The sequence below is a fragment of the Triplophysa dalaica genome, chromosome 12, assembly GCF_015846415.1.
Source record: "Triplophysa dalaica isolate WHDGS20190420 chromosome 12, ASM1584641v1, whole genome shotgun sequence".
NCBI lineage: Eukaryota > Metazoa > Chordata > Actinopteri > Cypriniformes > Nemacheilidae > Triplophysa > Triplophysa dalaica.
The window spans coordinates 2,905,888-2,925,991 of NC_079553.1; the positions used below are offsets into that span (position 1 = coordinate 2,905,888).

The 20,104-nt window shown below is 38.3% G+C and overlaps 1 protein-coding gene across 9 annotated transcripts in view; it reads left to right on the top strand.

Annotated features, from left to right (window-relative positions):
* Positions 1 to 20,104, top strand: part of ptprub (protein tyrosine phosphatase receptor type Ub) — a 184,330-nt gene that overhangs the window by 82,329 nt on the left and 81,897 nt on the right. For all 9 annotated transcript variants that reach the window (XM_056762139.1, XM_056762142.1, XM_056762145.1 and 6 more), the window contains exons 3-4: positions 6,390 to 6,661; positions 17,959 to 18,034. In XM_056762139.1, the coding sequence (XP_056618117.1) occupies positions 6,390 to 6,661; positions 17,959 to 18,034 (348 nt within the window). The remainder of the gene's footprint in view (positions 1 to 6,389; positions 6,662 to 17,958; positions 18,035 to 20,104) is intronic.

Consider the following 20,104-nt stretch of genomic DNA (forward strand, 5'->3'; position numbering starts at 1 on the left):
CTTGAACATGTTGGAAAACCTGTCTGAAGTGATGAAGGAATGTCATTACACAACAGGTTTTGAAATATTAATTTGGGATTAAATATTCATTTGTATGTGTTCATTTCAGCATGCACTCTTGCACAGTAATTGTGTCTTTAGGGGAAAGACAGTTGTCACTTTTTGCCTGAAATTGACACAAGATGTTGTCATCATTGAGTTTTTGTAGGAAGTCTTATATTGTGGATTGAATATGAATGAAGGATGCGATTCATAAAAATCTTATTTAAGTTTCTGTTTTTATAGGGAACTGTAGAAAAATTAAACTGTGATGTGAGAGAAAGCAACAGATCTCTATAGAATCACAGACAGAATGATTTTCATGTTGTTTGTAATGTGATTCCGTAGTCCAGAATATATTTCAACACAGAAAAGGAAAAATAAAATGTTTTAAAAAACATCAGTGTTTTTTCATTACCGCCAATACAAACACGGCATGACGCAACTGTTTGCGCTTAGTAGCCCTATATTGTATTTCCCACAAGATGTTATTTGTGTGTTCATCCTTTCCTGTGCTGTCAAATTAAAGCTCTTAAACCAATGCTTTTTGTCACATTATGAAATACAAAAGTAGTATCTATCTGCTTCTGTGGTTGCACTCTAATGCCTGACCGAGTCAGAAGAAACGCTTTCATTAATTGGCTTTGCTTGCACTCTCATATCGTGGCATTAAAGGTCCTGTGAGACAAATTGAGACATGACAGCATAACTTGACCCCTGCATTCCCAGTTTTTATCCGTGCACGTGAAAGAGAAAGCCAGTGGAGACTGCTTGAAATCTGACCTCAGAAGAAAGGTTGAGAAAGATGAGAGTAAATGAGCATCAGGGCTGGAAGGACGGAAAGAGCCTTTTAGGAGGCGATGTAATGAAATCCGCTTCTAAAATTGAAGTGGGAAGAGAATCCATTGACTCCACTGCATTCAGCACAGCACCCCACTCACCCCTCTTTTTAATTCTAAAACACACCTTTGAAGCCTCTTGGTCAAAAGCCATTTTGATGGGGTCAAACGGTAGGAAAAAGCTCTTTAAAGTTCTAAGAAACAATACAGAAAAAGTGTGAGGTGCCTAGTATGGTTTTCCTATTCTTTACTTAAAAAAAACCATAAACAGTCCTGTTTTTCACTTTTAAATTCGTTTTACTGTTTCAAAGCTTAAAGGAGCGATATGGAGATTTTAGCGGCATCTAGTGGTGAGGTTGCGAATTGCAACCAATGGCTAACTCCTCCCTTTCGAAACACTTCGGCGGCTGACATAGGACAAAGATGTAATCACGTTTTCGCTTCTTTGCCGATAGGCAGTAACATATTTTACTGTCAATTCTTCTTAATATCACACACTGGACCTTTAACTTTCAAGTTCATTATAACTTTTTATAATGAGATTGCATCTCTCTGCTCCTCGCTTATGCGCATCAATACTGTCCTTGGTCATTTCTTAACTCTCTACCTCCCATCTCTCTCTCTCTCTCTCTCTCTCTCTCTTTCTCTCTTCTGCGATAGCATCTCTGTGAGCCGGCGAGTGGCTGTTTTGCTGCAGCGCAGGTTGAATGACGATAGCCTCGATCGCTTCAAATCTCGTTATGTATGTTCCTGCGCCCTTGGGGAGGGTTAGCAGTGAATGGGCGGGACTTTATCAGATTTCACCAGCCTTAGAGGCATGATTCAACAAAGGTCACCTTATGCTTGATATTTCAGGTTATGTGAACAGAATGTCTGCGGCGGTGAGTAACAGTGTGTCTGCGATAGGGTGAATAGTCAAAGGTTAACAGGAGACGACTCTCAGTGTAAATATCAAAAAGGCAAGAGGGACGTCTGACCTTATTGAGCGGCTGAACAGCAGGTTCTCGTCCTAGTTTTTCCTTTACCATTATGCCTCGAAAGTACACAAAAACAACCTTGTCTGGTATTTGGTACATGAGAACTTTTTGTAGCCTTAATTATATTTTACATGGTAAGCAAGTGTATTTTCTTGATGTTGATGTGTTTTCACTTGTTGATTCAATGTTAATGCAATTCGCATATACAGGAAATTAGATATTTCAGTAGGTGAGACATTGACGTCAGTAATAATAAAGAGGACAAAGATATTTTTGTAGACAACACAAAGCTCTTGGATATTATGCTGACAGACAGCTATTGTCTGGCCAGGTAATAAAAGGATCCAATTGATGTATAACCACTAATGCAGAAATGGATGTATATTGTCTTTAATAAACTAGGAAGCACGGTACATCATCTCTGAAATTTCACTACACAACATTCGGATTGTTTTGTGAAGGACACAAATTACTGTGAAATAATGGAAATGGCATTACAAGAGTTGTTTTAGTGTCTGCTTTCTTTTGAGAGTTGCTTTGTTATAAAGTTAACCTTTTTTGAGAGAGATTGATGGCCACATTATACATCCCTCAATTTTTTTCGTCAAATAATCTCTCAGCTAGAATTAGTTTGCACTCATATTTTCATTTTCACAGGTGACACCTTCGTGATAGTACCTGCGTTTGACAGTAAACAGGATGCAGCTCGAAAGGTTTAGTGGAAAGACCTCTACAACTGTAATGAACTAAGTGTCTGATAAACAAACGATCACGGGAGGTTTTAAAACCCTGTCTTCGTCCTGTCATTGCAGAGTTTCTTTAGCGAAAAATAGATGTTTATTCTGTCACACGGGTTGAATTGAAATGCATTGCTACTGTGTACCTAGAGCTCCCATCATATCAAATTTATTCATCAACATGTAACGGCAATATGTTGTATTTTTACGAATTTAAGGCAACACTTATTTGAATGTCATTTTTAAAGGGGTCATATGACACGGTTAAAATTAATACTATCTTTATTTATTTATGTAATGGAATGTATTTTCCACATACTGTGCATGTTTGTATCTGTGCATGGTATCAGCATTCGCTTTTTGATAGAATGCATCTTTTGTTCCCACACTTTAAGTTTTGCAATTTTACGTGTCTAATACATGCATGGGCTTATAACTCACCAAAGACGCAGAAAAACACGTGTTCGCACCATATGACTCCTTTAAGTTTTATTTTAAGCTTTGGAGCTAATGGGCCTTTATTATTGCTTTTTTATGATATTTATCCTTTCTGCATGATTCACATCATACAAATTCATCCGTTCGTATTCATGCATTTAAAAGAGCCTTGTCGTAAAAAACATATGAATTTCTCTGAGAACTGGCAGGTTAATTTCTATAAACACGATTTTTCAAGACTGAAAGTCGAATCAAAAGAACTTTCTTTGGTACCTGTAAGCTATATAAAGTGTAAGTTATACACCATTTACCCATGCATTTCTTTTCAATATTGTGTTGTTAAGGAAATTAAATTGCGTATAATGAACACCATAGTCCTCCAGGTGTCTAGGCTGGCCTGGCTTTCTTAGATTTCAGACCGGCTCTGGGATATTAGATTCTGAAACAGGAGACGAAGATGGTGAAAATCAGAATGTCAGCGCCAATATATAGAGCGCTCTGCCCTGCACGCACCCGTGAGAGAGACAGGAACACAGGGGGTGTCGCCGGACTCGGATGGTTTCGGGCCCTCAGATTGAGATATGTGGTCAGCGCTCTTGTTTGGGTTCAGATTCAATATGATATGATGAACCTTAGACTCTCCACTGTGAATTCAATCAGTGTCTCTTTGAGAGAGTCCTGGTGTGCGCTGTCAAATGTCAGAATGTGTGTTTTTTTACTCTTATGGATGTATTGGTTATACGAAATGTCTGAAAAGGTAGTGAACAGATCTGTCTCTGGTTCTGCCTGTCTCAAACAATGCAGACATCTGTCTTTAAATCTAATTCCTGTATCTGGTATGGGTGTACACTGATATGACTCATACTGAAATCTTCTCATCCTGGGTTTTGGGAGACAGGAAACAAAATGCAGGAAAGCTTAGGGAATATGGCCAGTTTAAGAGAATACAGTACCATATGAATTTCAATATCCTTCTTGCAGTGACGGATCTTTTATGGAATATGATGTGTGTTTCTTTGTAGATAGAGCCGTCTTCCACCATTTCACTTTCTTTCTCTCTGTATGATGTGGTCAATACAAGGAAGCCTTCAGAAATCGAACTACCCACAATGCCATGCGAGAGCGAGGACTTTCACACACGCATAGTCACACTTTCTTGAAAGTTTTGTTCATATAAGTTTCATTAGCTTTTATAATTCAGAACCCCCTAAAACAAGACTCCGCTGTAAAACTCCACAACGCAAGCTTCCGCCCACCGGATTCACACAGATTTGTTTGTATCAGACGTGACTGAATCTCAGCTTGACCATTGGGCAATTTCTTTGCTTTATAATTCATAGCTGTTAACCTTCAGCACAGGAAATAGCTTTGCACTTTTAATGAAGGTTTTTCTGTCTATCGCTATGATAATCTGAGCTCCGCCAGCCCGTGGAAGAACTCTTTTGATACCAAGGCAACCAGGACCGTCTGGTCTTGTCTGGTAATTTTCAAATAAATAAGCAGAGACCTTGGAGGAGAGTGGGTTGGGATTGAGGTTGGTGTTTTTGGACGTAATATTTTTGATTGACATGCTTTGTGATAATGAGTGAGTGTGTGTGCCACTCACTCATTTCTTACTGATCACTCATTTCTGACTGTTAAAAAAGTCTTTGTTCCGAAAGATATTTGAAAGAATACGTCTGAACAAACAGTTCTCGGCCACTATTGACTACCATTGTAGGAAAAATGAGAATGGTACACTGTGAAACGTTTATGTAGTTTTTGCAGCAGGTTTGCCAGTAATTTACTGTAGATTTAATCACAGCTTAATATACTTTCCAATTAGTACCGTTTTCAATCACATTAAGACTGGCATTAGCACAGCAACACTGCAAAAAAGTATATTCTGTTAAAATATTTACAACTTTTTGAATTACGATACATTTACAAAACAAGAAAAGTGAAGATATTTAGTCTTGTTTAATGAAAAAATACATAAACTAGGTACGTCTATGCTTAAAACAAAATTGTACATTAAATCTACAGTTCGAAATTACAGCAAAGTTTTACAGTGAAGTCAAAAGTGCCCAAGATCTGTTTGCTTTCATACATTCTTCAAGATATCTTGATTTATGATCTTCAAAGATATTTATAAAGCAATTTTTCATTGGTAGTCAACGGTGGCCAAGAACTATTTGCTTACAAGCATTCTTCCAAATATCTTTCTCTTCATGTCTTCAGAACTAAGGGATTTATACCGATGTGTAACAGTTTGTGGGTGTATATACTTTCCTTTTATCATAACTATAAATACAAAATTTGTGATACTGATATTGAGCTTTGCTTCAGTAACACCGGGCTTGGTCACTTGACCCGAAGTATGAAGGGCCTGTCTCAAATAGTCAAAGTCGAAGAATCAAAGTTAAAGATCCATTCCCATGAGTGAACATTTATGTTTTACTTATTGCAGATGAAGCCTCTAACCCAACCATCCTCTGTGTCTTCTCAGCATGTCTTGCTGATTAATATCAAGCGAGGAGAGTCTTGTGCGTGTGTGGGTAAAAAGACTGGGGCTGGTTGTCAAAAAAGATTATATTTCAGCTTTAATGTTCTTAGGCCTTGAACACGCTAGGAGGTTTATTTAAAGTAACATTTTGGGGTATATTGTCGGAAAAGGTCAGCGTGTGTTTTGAATGTGAACTGTATCTTTTACTCGGGAACTGCAGTCATGTTCAATAGCAGTTTCTTCAATAGCTGTTTGGTATCTGCCTTTACAGAAATTGACTCATCCTTGGAAACCCACTGGAGTATCAAATGTGACAACTAGCCCCGGTCTTTCCTCTGCCTGTATTTAATATTTGTGCCTGTTTCTATACCGACATTGTACAAAGAAGTTTCACAATCGTCACACTCCTGAGACAGAACGCCTCAAGGCTAAAAAAAGGGCATAAAAGGCTTTTCGATATTCTGTGCCATGTTTTCTCTCTCTCTCTCTTCGCTCTGCGTTGAGAGAGTAATGCCAAATTGTCATCTTTTGTGAATCCACCGAGGGGGGAGATACAGAAAGAGACAAATAGACAAACAACAGCTTTTGAAAAGTAGGAGCAGAAAACTACACAGAAGTTTCAGAGGAGCCTGTAATACACAGATATGCTCCGTCGAGAAGCTTGGTTTCGCTGGATTTTTTTCCCCTTTCAGTCTCTGTTATTCTCTCTGAGCTTAGTGTACGTGCTTGTCTGTTTATGGAGACGTGCTCTTGTGTGCACCAAAGCCTTCTACAAACGCTTTTACCTACACAAGGATGACAAGTGTTTGAGAAAATACTCCGTCCTTCTTTTAACTGATGCTGTTTTCTCTGCTGTGTTGGCTTTCTCCTGCAGGCTCCTTCATGATGGTCAACTCCTCCCAGCATGCAGCGGGGCAGAGGGCTCAGCTATTGCTGCAGACATTAAGTGAAAATGACACGCACTGCGTCCAGTTCAGCTACTTTCTGTACAGCAGAGACGGCCACAGCCCCGGGTCGCTGCGTGTTTATGTGCGGGTCAACGGTGGGCCGCTTGGCATTCCCGTATGGAACGTCTCTGGCTCGCGTGGACGACAATGGCACCAAGTGGAACTGGCGGTCAGCACGTTCTGGCCAAATGAGTACCAGGTAACATTACGAGTCACCTCATATTCAGGGAGATTCTCACAACTATCGAATGATTTATCAAGTAATGCTCAAAATACAAATACGTTTAATGATATTATGTTTTATACCTGATGTCATGGATATGAGCCATGACCATTCCATGGTTTTTGGACTTGTAATAATAGTATTTTTTCAACTACGTTGTTTTTTGGAGTATTTAGTTGAAATTTACTACACTTTCCGTAAGTAATTCTTGTATAGAAATTCCACCTGGACTAAACTAAATTAAATCAAATTAAATAAACAGTTCACCCAAATAAACCCTCATAATGTGCTCATCCTGATGCCATCACAGATGTATACAACTTATTCTTCAGTTGAACAGAAACAATTTTATATTAAAATGCCATCATGTTATCTTCTTATATGGGGTAAATATGATGAAACGTTGAATCATGTTGGTTCTTCTTTTTCTTGTGACAAAAAATGCAAATAACAACTAGTTACTAGATATACAAGAACCAATGAGATTCAACGTTGTTGACCTGCCGCCATATTTGACCTTAGCGTGCTGATATTTACAATATGTTGCTATAAATTTACAGTGCACTGTTTTGCTAACTGAGCTGAAAATATCATCTGTTTTCGCTCTAAAATATATCATTTTACTTCAGGAGAAATATATTTACCTAAACAACATAATAAAAAGAAGAGCCATAAACCCCCTCCACTCCCTTTTGTCCTGGTTTCTTGATACCATCATCAAAAGACCATAGCAAAACTTGGCTCCAGGGGTGCCTGGATGTAGGTTGGTTTTTAGATGATGGTATCAAGAAACCAGGACAAAAGGGAGTGGAGGGGGTTTGTGGCTCTTTTTTTAATGATTCCAACCATTTGGCATACTTGGTGGTTTTGGGATTTAATTTTAAGACCGGTCAAGACCACTACTGTTGGAATTCCATTCTTGTGCATTGTCTGATTTACGTGTTAACATCATTAATGTGAATGGATGTAAAACTTGTGGATTTAAAAGCATTCAACACTTGTTCCTTATTTGTTACTTTTGTTACTCTTACTGCTGGTAAGAGAAGAATGGGAGATTGTCTTAAAGAAATCTGACAACAAAATGAATACCCATCAAAGGCCCTTGATATCCGAGATGTGATTGCAAAAAAGGTACTTGTATGAGATCTTGTTTTTTTATTTTAGAACATGTGATGTGATATTGAATAATTGTTCAATAAATGTTGAGGGAATAAGTGACTTACGTTTAAGACACAAATAAACCCACGATTTTGTTCCATTTTGCCTAGTCCCAACCAAATCTAGAACAACTCTGAACTTTTGTGCATTTCTGAGCAACACACAGCTATTTTGCAATTGATTAGGTAAAAAAGCAATGAAACTAACTGAGTCTTTGAATGTTTTGTTTTGTTGAAGGTCACAGACTTAAATTTATTAATTTATTTTAATATCTTAAAGTTAAGTTGTTGGAGTTTTTACCTGGGCAAAAATTGTAGTATGTTACAGTAGGTGGGTGATAAAACATGGAAAATAGAATTGTTATTTAATTACAGTTTCTTCTGATGTAATTAAACTAAGTACTTTGTATAATATATGTGTCTGCAATAGTGGAATTGACATCAAAATTCAAAGTCTAACTTTAAAATCCGTGCTTAAATGTATTATTCTTACATTTCTAATACTTTGGTCAGCTAATAATACTACTTTATGTCTTATATAATTTATTTGAATGAATTAAAAGAGCCGTTTCGTGTCTATCCTTGAATCACTTAAATATTAAGGTTGATGTAGGATATAGAAAGTAATTAGAAATAAGTAATTACATACTTTTTGGAGAGAGTAATGTATACAGTAATCTAAATACACTATTGAATAATTAATTAGTAACAAGTAACTAATTACTTTTTCAGAGTACCTTCCGCAGCACTGGTTGCCATCTCTGGTTGAATCCCAGCAATTTTTTGTATGGCTCCAAAAAAATCTGTTAATAGAGAAAATTAGGCTAATGACTCGCTGTTGTGTTTGCCCTTTGAAACAATGCACCACACATGAACAGTGTGACTGACACTACTCGTAATCGCAATGACAGGCCTTGCAAACTGATTTTCAACAACACGCATCGAAGCAAAGTATATCAGATCTGTGCAGACAGCAGCATGCGTGATGTTTTATCTTTACACTCAGTATTACACAAACAGTGGTGTAGACCCCTGTTCTTATTAGTCATGCCTCTTGCTCTCTTTAATTAGCATTGATCTCTATCTGAATGTAGGTTAGCGCTATGTGGCTTGGACGTACCCACAATATGAACCCCAATAGGGTTGACGCGGTCCTCCTTATCTACTTACCAAATTTCCTCGCAGTGGCACCACATACGATATGCAATCTACCAAATCAACGCTTACGAATTGTCTGCCTATGACAGCTCGTTCACACCCCCTTACGTCGGTCGATCGCCGTCGGCGGGCGGTTTGCATTCGGGCCGCCGCTTTAGGCGTGCAAGCGGGCCAACACGGGGGACTTCATCCATAAATTCAATTTCTCCTTTCTGCAAACTCCGCGCATCTGTCAGAAAGCAATTTAGTTGAGTAGTGTTCGCTTTATCGAGAATTGTCAATCTCACCAACCTAATTAACTTTCACATGGCGCTGAAAAGATCCGGCCTTCGTGTGTAAATAACAGTCCTCCTGTCAGCCAATCAAACGTGAAGGTGGAGGTCACATGACAATTCATTCCAACTTTTTTATACAAGTTGTGAATAATACAGTCAACATGAAATCACTTCCGACCCGATTTACTTACTAAATAAAGGTCAGTCATATTGTGATGCACGATTAAGGAATGCACGTTATTCCCATTGCAAATATAAACTTATATTAAACATCCTCCTCGCATCGTAGCTGTAAAATTGGTTATGAATGTTGTTTTATGTTGACTTTTATGAACATCCCTGTTGTTTCTCTCTCAAAACAAAACAAAGCATAATGTTGTTGTTCTAATAACGGTTCAGTCATTTACAGTCTTCCATCATTATAATGGCGCCGCAGATTTCTTGCATGACATGAGTATTTAGGGACCAGGCGCTGAACGACTGCCATAATAGTTTGTGCATCCAGTGAGATGATGGCACAGTTTTCTCACAGCGGGATTCAGCGTTGTAAGTCGTGCTTTGGGCCTGGAATATGGCACGCTGGTCAATGATGACACTTGAGCTGTGTCGCAGTCCTGGTGGGTACAACGTGTAGGTAAATGTGCGATCACTGAGCCAGAAAGAGGGATCATTTAAAGCTCCGCTCTAACAATTGTCACATTTTGAGATCAAATGATCTCCTGTGGCAACATTTTGGCCCCGTTAGTAATTGCCCTTAATTTGATAGTCTGTTCATGTTTACTGAAGCGCTTGTGATCTTTCTTGTCTTTATAATGGCACATTGCGGGTAAATACAGTCTGTGTTAAATTCAGCTTTTTAAGGGAGTGTCGTACTGCATTCGGAAACGAACTCACTCCTCAATCTTCTTTCTTGAGGATGAGGATGTCGTTGTTTAAGTTTTATTATTATTAAAATATAATAATAACAAACATAATACTTTTATGTTAATCTTTTACACAAATAGTTACTCTAGTAGATCTCAGTCATGCATTCGTTTAAAGGTTCCGAAAGTTCTCTCAGAATTTGGAAAATGTGCTTTCCCTTTTATGCGCCCCGGGCTTGGAACGATCTGCAAAGTATAGTCAAATTAGAGTCTCTGCCATCTCTGGGTACTTTAAAATGTCTATTTCAATCTGTTGTAAAGGAGTCTTTTGCTTGATCTTATATTTATTGTCCGTCTTGTATTGTAGTTGATTGTGGGTGTTAATTTAAGTGCGTCCATCTTGACCAGGTCTCCCTGGAAGAAGAGACTGTAAAATCTCTGTGGGATTTTCATGGCTAAATAAAGGATAAATACAATTAAAAAAAGTATTATTATTATTTTATTATATTATTCGCTAAACATAAAATGTACTTTTTTGATCAATTGGTTTCTTATTCTTGTCAGAAAAAAACATTATTCATAATAACCAGATGCTAAAAAATATCATTTTTGGTTATATACTGCACTTGTTTCCTGCAAGTGAGCATTTGTGTTGATGGTCTCACTGGAGGGCATTTTTTTGCTCTGATAGAAATAAAAAAAGTAAATGTTGCTCTGTGCTCATCTTTGTGGTCTTTTCCTGAACCTCAAAGACAACTGAAGGCTGAACACACCAGTTCCAGGAAAACGACCTTTTGCTATCAGACTGAAAAATCAGCATGAGCAGCTTTTGTTGGCTGGTGTCATCTGTTTGACTCATCTCAGTCCTGCCAGTCTTTTTGTTCCTGTGTGACTTCCTGACTCCTAAGACCTAAGACCGTGTCTCGAGCTAGTAACCTCCGATAAGACTCATTCAGCCTTAAACTTGCGCGACAACTGCAGAAACACAAGCATAACAAGAGGCTTTTAGGATTAAAGCATCTGACTTGCAATAATATCCAGTGTTTGTATCGGTAATCTGGCTGACCGTCATCTCTCCGAATGATAGTTTTAGTTAAAGAGCTCCACTTCTTTTTAGAGCATAAGAGCTTTGCTTTTACAGCGTGAAGTGAACGGGAGACGGCAAACTGGCTAAACCATGCTTTCCCTGAGCTAATATCATTAAACCGATTACATTTATAAAGTAAAATCCTCCCACTTCATTCAAGACCACCCAGGTCAGTTTGCTGTTTAGACGGAGCTAATAGCCTGTTTGTCGGGCTCCTACTTTTGCCGCATAATTAAAGGGTTTCGTACAAAACAATGTTTTCTTTCCACATAGCCATGATAAGTGGATTGAGCTCTTAATAGATTTCTGATAAACAAGCCGAAAGGCTCATTATTTTTATCCACATTGTTTCCTCCTTGTTGCCTAAATTGAATTCTTCATAATGTAGTGCTTTGCTTAAAAACGATTGATGTAGACAAAATGTTAACACAGTAACTTTAGGATTCTGTGGGTTTCGTACATGTCAGATTTTGAGGAGTGGGTTTTTTGAAGGGTCTAGTCATCTTGCTGAGGGTGCTTAACTAGTAGAGCATGTTTCCAGCAACGCCATGGTCATGGGTTCGATTTTCAGGGAATGTAGCTTGAATGCACTGAACGTCTCTTTGGATTTAGATACTATGTACCAGATTTACTAACAGCTTGCGGCAGCACAAATGTTTTTTTGGCGTATAAAACTGCTGTCGGTATTTAGACACGCAGTGAAAATTAGCGCTGAAAGTGCGTGGGCACAGATGTTTTTGCGACTGACCCTATTGCATGTGCATTTATAGGAGTTTCCTCTTCAGACGCGAACTTTATGGGAGACGAGTATTTGAATGAATTTGTTATTGAACTGGTATTTTCAGCTTTATTTAACTCCCAGAAATGCTTGTCTTAGGCCCGATTCACATTTAGACACGCGCCAGGCACGCAGAAATAGGGGGGGACGTGCATGTGGTGCAACACGCTCTTTTTTGGAAAATATCTCAATATCTAAAATGTCTCAACTTCTCAGAAAGGCGCAAGCGCACTGCAGGTCATGTGACATGAAACAACCAGCCAATATACACAAGCTCAATGAAGATGGAGATACAGATGATCACAGCAAAACTTAATCTAGTAGCGGAGTTATTTTCAGTGCATATAATCCATATATCCTTTGTTTATACCTCCTCGTCTCAACGGCTATTGTGGCCCATGGTTGCTTAGCGACGACAGAGGCCAGGAGAGCGCAAAGTCCAGGCGCTTTAGAGGAAAAGGAGAACTCAGTGCAGGTTGTGTTTTCCGCACAGTTTTAGATGCGAAATGTGAATCGGGCCTTAAACCCTGCCTTTAGTGATGTGCGGGTGAGCTCTTACGTCACCCGAATTCGTTTAAATAAAAAAGCTGCTCAGATGGAGAGATGGGATCTGTGGCGCTTGTTAGTTTGCATTCCATTCTTTTAAATATAGTAGATTAATGAGCAAAACCTCTTCAAGAAGCTTATTTTGCTTTTGAGAATACAACTTCCACACTGTTTTTGCTTTTTGGATCGTTGTGCGTTACAGACATACTCAAACACTCGCTTTTCCCGTCTTTTTTCCGAGTAAACTCCGAGAACTCGCGGTGTGCATGGACACAACGCTGTCCGGGGGACGGGGACTCCTCTGGAAGGCGGAGATTCTCTATACCAAATGTTGACAGCTATGGTTAACAGATAAACAGCCATTGCGCTTTATTTAACCTGAAAAGAGGATTCATTCATTCAATGGAGTGGGGAGTGACAGCGTGAAGCCATTCCGCTCACAAGTTCACAGTTTGACGAGACACTGTAGAATTCTTGGCGATAATGTGGTTTTAAACACGTTTACATTTAAGATAGGGTTGACATCATTGATCATTTACCATATTCGCCTGCGACCCACAAGCAATAACATTTACATTTATGCATTTGGCAGATGTTTTTATCCAAAGCGACTTACATTGCATTATACAACGCATTTGTTTCTAAGTATGTGCAAACCCTGGGATTGAACCCATGACCTTGGTGTTGCTAACGTCACGCTCTAACCACTGAGCTACAGGAAAGAAATTAATCAAAATGTTAATTTTATCAATTGGTCCTCCCGACCCGCGGATTATCAGCATTCCTACCCTGCGCTAATCTGCGCAACGTTTAGTATATTGTTAGTAAATAACCCACAGAAATTTTCACTCCCATCGGCTCTTTTTTTAAATTGTGCTATCCCGCAATTTTGCTCTGTTTTGAAGTTATAGTTACAACTTTATTGATTATTGTGTTTTTCTATAAATGTTTTAAAACTCGACGCTCTTCTCTGCATTTATGTGACACGAGATACCATATTTCTTCCCGTCAGCTGAACATCAGTGCAGGAAAGGAAGGAACATCGAAGAAAGAGAGAAAAATAGAAGGCTTTGAGGTTAATATTTGAGTTGAAACCTCTACCGTCTGCCATGCTCGCTCATATATTCCTACTGTTATTGGCGAAGGTGTAAGAGATAGTGGGAACTTGTTATCAAATATTAAAGATGTTATCGGGCCTGCCAGGACTGCCAAGAAAGAATCTAGCTTCCAGTTGGTACGTCTCCCTCTAAATCTCTTTCTCCCTTTCTCGTTCGCAGTTTCTATCGACCCACCAATTAAATTCACATCACATCAACAAATCTGCGTCCGTGTATTTTTCTCTCCGCCACATTGAGCAACACAGCTGAAGATACGAAAGAGTAATTGAACTTGACACATTCTTGAGAAAAGGCACAAGAGTGTAAATAATAGAAATTGATGATGGGTGAATACAGAAATGTGAGGCATAAGAAGACATCATAGGTCGGATTCATTAATAACAGCACAGATGAATAAGATGCTTTACTAGAGAAGGAATTCATGGGGTGTGCAGTCAGGATAGAAGACATTGAGGTGGTGCTTTTGACTTTCATTATTGTTTTCTTAATCTGTCGTCTGAAAAGGCTTTGGATGTCAAAATCAAGGAAGTTTTTAATACCTGGTGAAGCTCTCCCTTAACATTCATAGTAAACTCAGTGGAAGAAGATTTGAGCCGTAAAGACCCTGTCACTTTTCTAACCTAAACAAAGGAAAAACATTTGCTACATAAAGTTTACAGAAATGTTTCTTGCAATAATTATTATATTATAATAATAAAATCATCCAAAATAATATCATAATAGTTCATTCTGGGTCGCTGTTGATAGAATTGACCAGCAGGGGTTAACTGAGCCAACTAACCATTTAAACTTTGACCTTTGACTAAATTGTTTTCAGTATTGATGCAATTTACATTTTTGGTTAAACAACGCATTGGACACAAATTTATTGTTTTTTCTAATAACAATGGATGACTTTGAGTAGCCAATAAGAGCACAGAATTTATTATTTTATTATTGTTTAAAGGGGTCATACGACACGGCTTAAACAAATATTATTGTTTGTTTTAGATGTCATGGAATGTGTGTAATGATTTAAGATTTGATAACGCTGTATATTCCATATACTGTTCATTTTTGTATCTCCTCTTTGCTCCGCATCTCTGAATCGTGCAGATTTTTTACAAAGCTCATTGCTCTGAAAAGCGAGGTGTACTATGATTGGCCAGTTAACCGATGCATAGTGATTGATCGAAATCTGCAAGCGTTTGACGGAAATGTAACGCCTCTTACCATATTTGGAACATCAGGTTCCAAAGCAATTGTACTGACAGGTACACCCACCTTACTTGCGTATACATTTGGGCGGTCTTAGTAAAATCATACCACGAACTGAAGTAGATTAGTGGGGGTGTGGCTACACGAGGCGTTTCAGGCAGGTCTGTGTGAGCATTTGCTTTTCGATGGAATGCGTCTTTTGTTCCCGACACTTTAATTTTTGCAATAATACATGTTTAGGCAACTTATAATACACAGAAAGACAAGTATTCGCGCCATATGACCCCTTTAAAAAGCATCTCTGGGTTAAACCCAGGTGTGGTGCTAGGGTCGGTCTATGGGGGCTGAAGTCACTGATGTTTTCAGTAAAGCCCTGTATGTATAAACATGCCGTATCAGATCACTTGGGGGCTGTTAACATTTCGCGTCTTTTGCGTATGAAAATTTATATTAAATGTAGGTGCACAGAACATGTCTGCAAGTTTAAGACAAAAGATTCACATTTTAGAAGTTTTATTTTTGTTTACAATTTTTTAGTTTACCAACATCATTCTCATAGTTCCCTGTTGATTTATTTCATAATTTTGATGAGCGTACTAGTTTTCTAAAATGTGGAAAAAATAGGATTAAGTAGTTTTAAACCTTTTCACTGGTAATGTATATATGTGTTTAAAAGCATAAAGCATGTTCCTGTGACACCGTATCATTGTGTCTGTCAGGCGATGTTTCAATGGCATAACTTAAGCATAAAACTGCATTGTTCGCAAATAAACATACATTTTATATTTTCGCTCGCACTGCCCTTCGTAAGGAGTAGTGCATAGGAATGATGACTTCATCTGGAATTTTTCCCCGTGCCGGTCCGGTACGCATACGCGGACAGTTACACCCCTAGTAGGAAAACAAATGATTGAACTCTGTCCTAAATCATCATACCCTGAAACCAGAATCACAAGACTGTTTAAATGGATCCTTTCCTTTTATTTTTATACCCATCGTAAATCCGGAGCCATTTGTTCCACATGTATTCTCCAGCAGGGAAGGATCCTTTGATTTGAATAAATGAGATATAGCTGGAGGAATTTAATAGGGTTAGAGCTCCTTTACGAAAACGTCATTCTCTCTTTTCTTTAAGAAGACATGCGACCCTCGACAACGTGTGCGGAAAGTTGAAAAAACACACTTTTTAGTCATCTCCCTTACCAAAACGTTGCATCATCATCCTACAGATCTGGTGTCAGTTTATTGTGGTTTGTGGCAGTCCTTTCCAGCAGTAGATTAAAGTTGGGTTAGAGAGTCTGAGCCGGTGCTGGCTGTGTGTCTCCTGCTGTCTGGAGTCACATTCTCCTCTCTTCTGGCAAGCACATTGTGTTTTTTAGATCAAAATCTGAAACATCACATCCATCTTCAGGTGTTTCATCGCGGACGAAGGTTAAGACAGGGTCAGGAGGATGAAATCTTGCTCTGGTCCGTGATGAAATAAGAGACTGGGAAGGTCCAGCCGACTAGGTGATGGTGAAATTACACCTGGAAGGAAGCGAGCGTCCCGTGGAGGTTTTGAGAAATACGGTCTGTAATGTGTTGGCGGCATTTTAAAGCAGAGACGGCTGCAACTCATACAAATGCAATAGCAGTAGCTTCTGGTCATTTTTCTCATTTTATTGCTTTAGAAATGAATCCTGGGGCAACAGCTGTGCTGTTTTACCAGATTTAAACGTTTGACAGCGAATTGAGCAATAACCCTCCATTAAAACCACAACAATCAACATTAACCTCCGTGCCGTTTCCTGTTGATGGCCGACCGTAAGATTCATTGTCGCAGTCACAGATGTTACGAACACTGTTCTCGTAAAAGAAGAAAAATGCGGGCCTGTCTTCTCTTCGTTACTAGACAGTAAACAAAATAGTTTCGTTTTGAAAATGGGATTTTTCCAAAGAATCATTTTGATTTTAGACGCGGGCAGCCATCCAGACTAATGCTCTGAAAAAGGAGCATGGCCTCCACCCTCTCCTCAACGCGTAACAACATCTCATCGTGTCTGTCGTACGCGCAATATTGATTTGATTTCATTACACTGGGCCGACCGTCCTTTGTGCACCGCCTTTGGCAAGTGTGGAGCTTCTCTCCGGTCTCCGGGGACTCGTGGCCCTTACTCTCACATAATATGAGCTGGTAGCGTGTGTGATTTTGTGTGCGTGTTTGTGTGTGCAGCATGCCAAATGAGAGCCATGTGTCACAGTGCACACACGCTGCCTGATGAAGCCATTATTTCCTTCAGGCCCCAAGGGCCCTTACTGAAGTCGACATCCATTTTCTCTTCCCTTTTTATTTTATTTCTCTCTTTGGGTCTGTTTCATGTTTTCCTTGACTGTCAAAACTTTGGATGCAGAAAAGACAAGTTCAAAGAAAAGATGGAGTCGGATGCAAATAGATGGATGATGTTATCAGGTTTTATTTGCTTAAGATGATTTATGTTTGTTTGTCTTGGTTCCCCTCATTATTGTTTTCTTTTACCTTAGCTAAATGAATCATGATGGGTTTTGTCAGACGGTGGTAAAAATCTAGAGAACGCAGCTTATTAAAGCATTCATATCCAAAGTTACAATTCTGCCATCATTTTCTTCTTGTATGTCCGTTCCCTTGTGTTGTTTCAAACCTCTATTACTTTTGTATGCAAACCAAAAAGAGATGTATTGCAAAAACTGCATTCAGGTAACATGAATGAGGGTATGGACTGTCTAAATAATAAAAAGCACAATAAAAGTAGACCATCTGTGTGTGGAACGGACATGAATTTAATTTATAAGCTATATTTGGATCCCTATGCATTTTCATTGTATAACGACCTCTCCATTGAGAATAATTGATGCCAGAATTTTCTTTTCTGGCTGAATTGAACCTTTGAAATTCTGAGTATAGCTCCGCACTTTTGTGATGTTGTTCAATTTACCACTTGAGAATAAACATTTAAAAAAATGTGAATAAATAACCCAAGGCATCACTAACCAAAACTCCACAAATTTATTTCCAGACAAAAGAAGACTATTATTTTGAAGGTCGTGGTCATGTTTTTTCTCTTTTCGTATTTTTCAGATATTGCTAGAGGCAACTGTGGACCGTCGAGGTTACATTGCTGTCGATGACATTCTCCTGTTGAACTACCCCTGCTGTGAGTAGCGTGCAGTTGTCATTGCATTTTCAAGCAGCACAGCACAACACACTCCCACACAATGAAAAGGACTGTGCAAATCCAAGGTTCACATTAGCCTTTTCATAGATGTAATGTTGTCAATATGCTGGAGCTAAAACATTCAATGGAATATGGTTAGTTTCAGCCATTATTGTGAGTGAAGTTAAAATTAGCATTGCCTAATTGTTTTTTGTGAAAGAAACGGTTTGCCACACATATGTGAAAGACAGGGAACATGCAAAAAAACATGGCAATGAAAGAATGAACTAAAGAACTAACAGCTAACATTTTTTGTGACATTTTGTTTCGTTTTGTGAACATTTTGTTTTGTTTTATATTATTTTATATTAATTTATTGTTACTGTTTTATACATGTTTCTCTTTTAAATGGAGATATCTGCATTGGCCATCATCCCACCTTGGTCTCTAAATATTTTTATTTGCTTTGCTTTGCTTTGTTTTGTTTTGAGGACATTTTGTTTTATTTATTTTGTGGACATTTTGTTGTATTTATTTTGTGGACATTTTTTTCATTATATTTTTGGATACTTTTTTGTATTGATATTTTTTTATTGACATTTTTTTTTATTGTCATTTTTTTATTTTATATAGTGGACATTTTGTTTTATTTATTTTGTGGACATTTTGTTTCATTTTATTTTTTACGTACATTTAGTTTTATTTTATTTTGCGGACATTTTGTTTTATTTTGTGGACATTTCGTTTAATTTTAGTTTGTGGACTTTTTTTATTTTGTGGATTTTTTTTTTAATTTTAGTTTTTTGGACATTTTTTATTTTGTGTACATTTTTTATTTATTATTTTGTGAACATTTTGTTTTATTTTGTGGACATTTTGTTTAATTGACATTTTGTTTATTTGTTAATTTGTCCACAATTTGTTAATTTGTGGACATTTTTATTATTTATGTATTTATTTGTTTATTATTTATTTACTACTGATTATTTGCTACTGTTAAATATAAGTTTGTCTGTTATATGGATATATCTGTATTAGGGTTGGGCCGATAGACCGATGGCAGACAGGCATCATGATGTTATGCATGCATCGTGATTCCCCTGCCCATTCGCGTCTGCGTGTGTACAGCACATTTGCTGAACAATTGTTAACAGCCTGAGCAGCGTCCACAGTATGACATTCTGCACATGTGTCGAGCTCATCAGTTTCCGCTTATGCGCGGTTGAGTATGATTTGGAAGTTACGGAATGCTTGTGAGCGCTAGACAGAGACGAAAAAGTGAAAGACGTAGAAAGTGAAAGCAAACAGTGAATCGTCGTAATGTAATGTAAACTTCTCAATGACGACCTGAACTGTGCGTGTAGCGTGTGACATCAGTGACGCGTGACCTGATCAAATGTTTTGCAGATGGCCATCTATCAAACTGATATACCCCCAACACCCGCCTCGCACCCCTGTGATGTCATCCTCCATCGCAATGTTTCACTGTAGCCAACTTCCGATGCCAATTGACATCACCCAAACCTAATCTGCATTTGCCATAGTCCACCCTGGTCTCTAAATATTACCGATTGGCTATTACACAACCTATATTTGTCGAACACTTATTTGTACTACTGTACCTTCGCTAAAAACACTCTGTTCTCTTACAAAAGGAGCAGTGCCCTCAGTACAGTACATGAGGTCCTCAAGTACATCTCATGCATGTCCGATTCTTCATACATGTTACGGAAGGAAACATAAACACACATAATTTGAATATCAAAGGCACTTTTGTACCCAAATTCACCTTTTATCCCTTGTTCAGGAGGTTTTAGCCCAGCAGAAATCCGCTACATTGTTTCTTTGATGATGAAATGATCTAGTTTCTCGTGGCTTGTGATAAACCTCAGCGACAAATCTTAATAAAGCCATTGAATTGTGAATATGTGTGACAGCTGTGGCCCCCAGGAGATCATTTAGCTAATAATTAAAATAAGTTATTAACAGAAAAACTGAATTAAATTATTCGGCCACCCGACAGGGTTTGGCTTGTGTAATAATAATTTAAATGTACATAATAGTCTACAA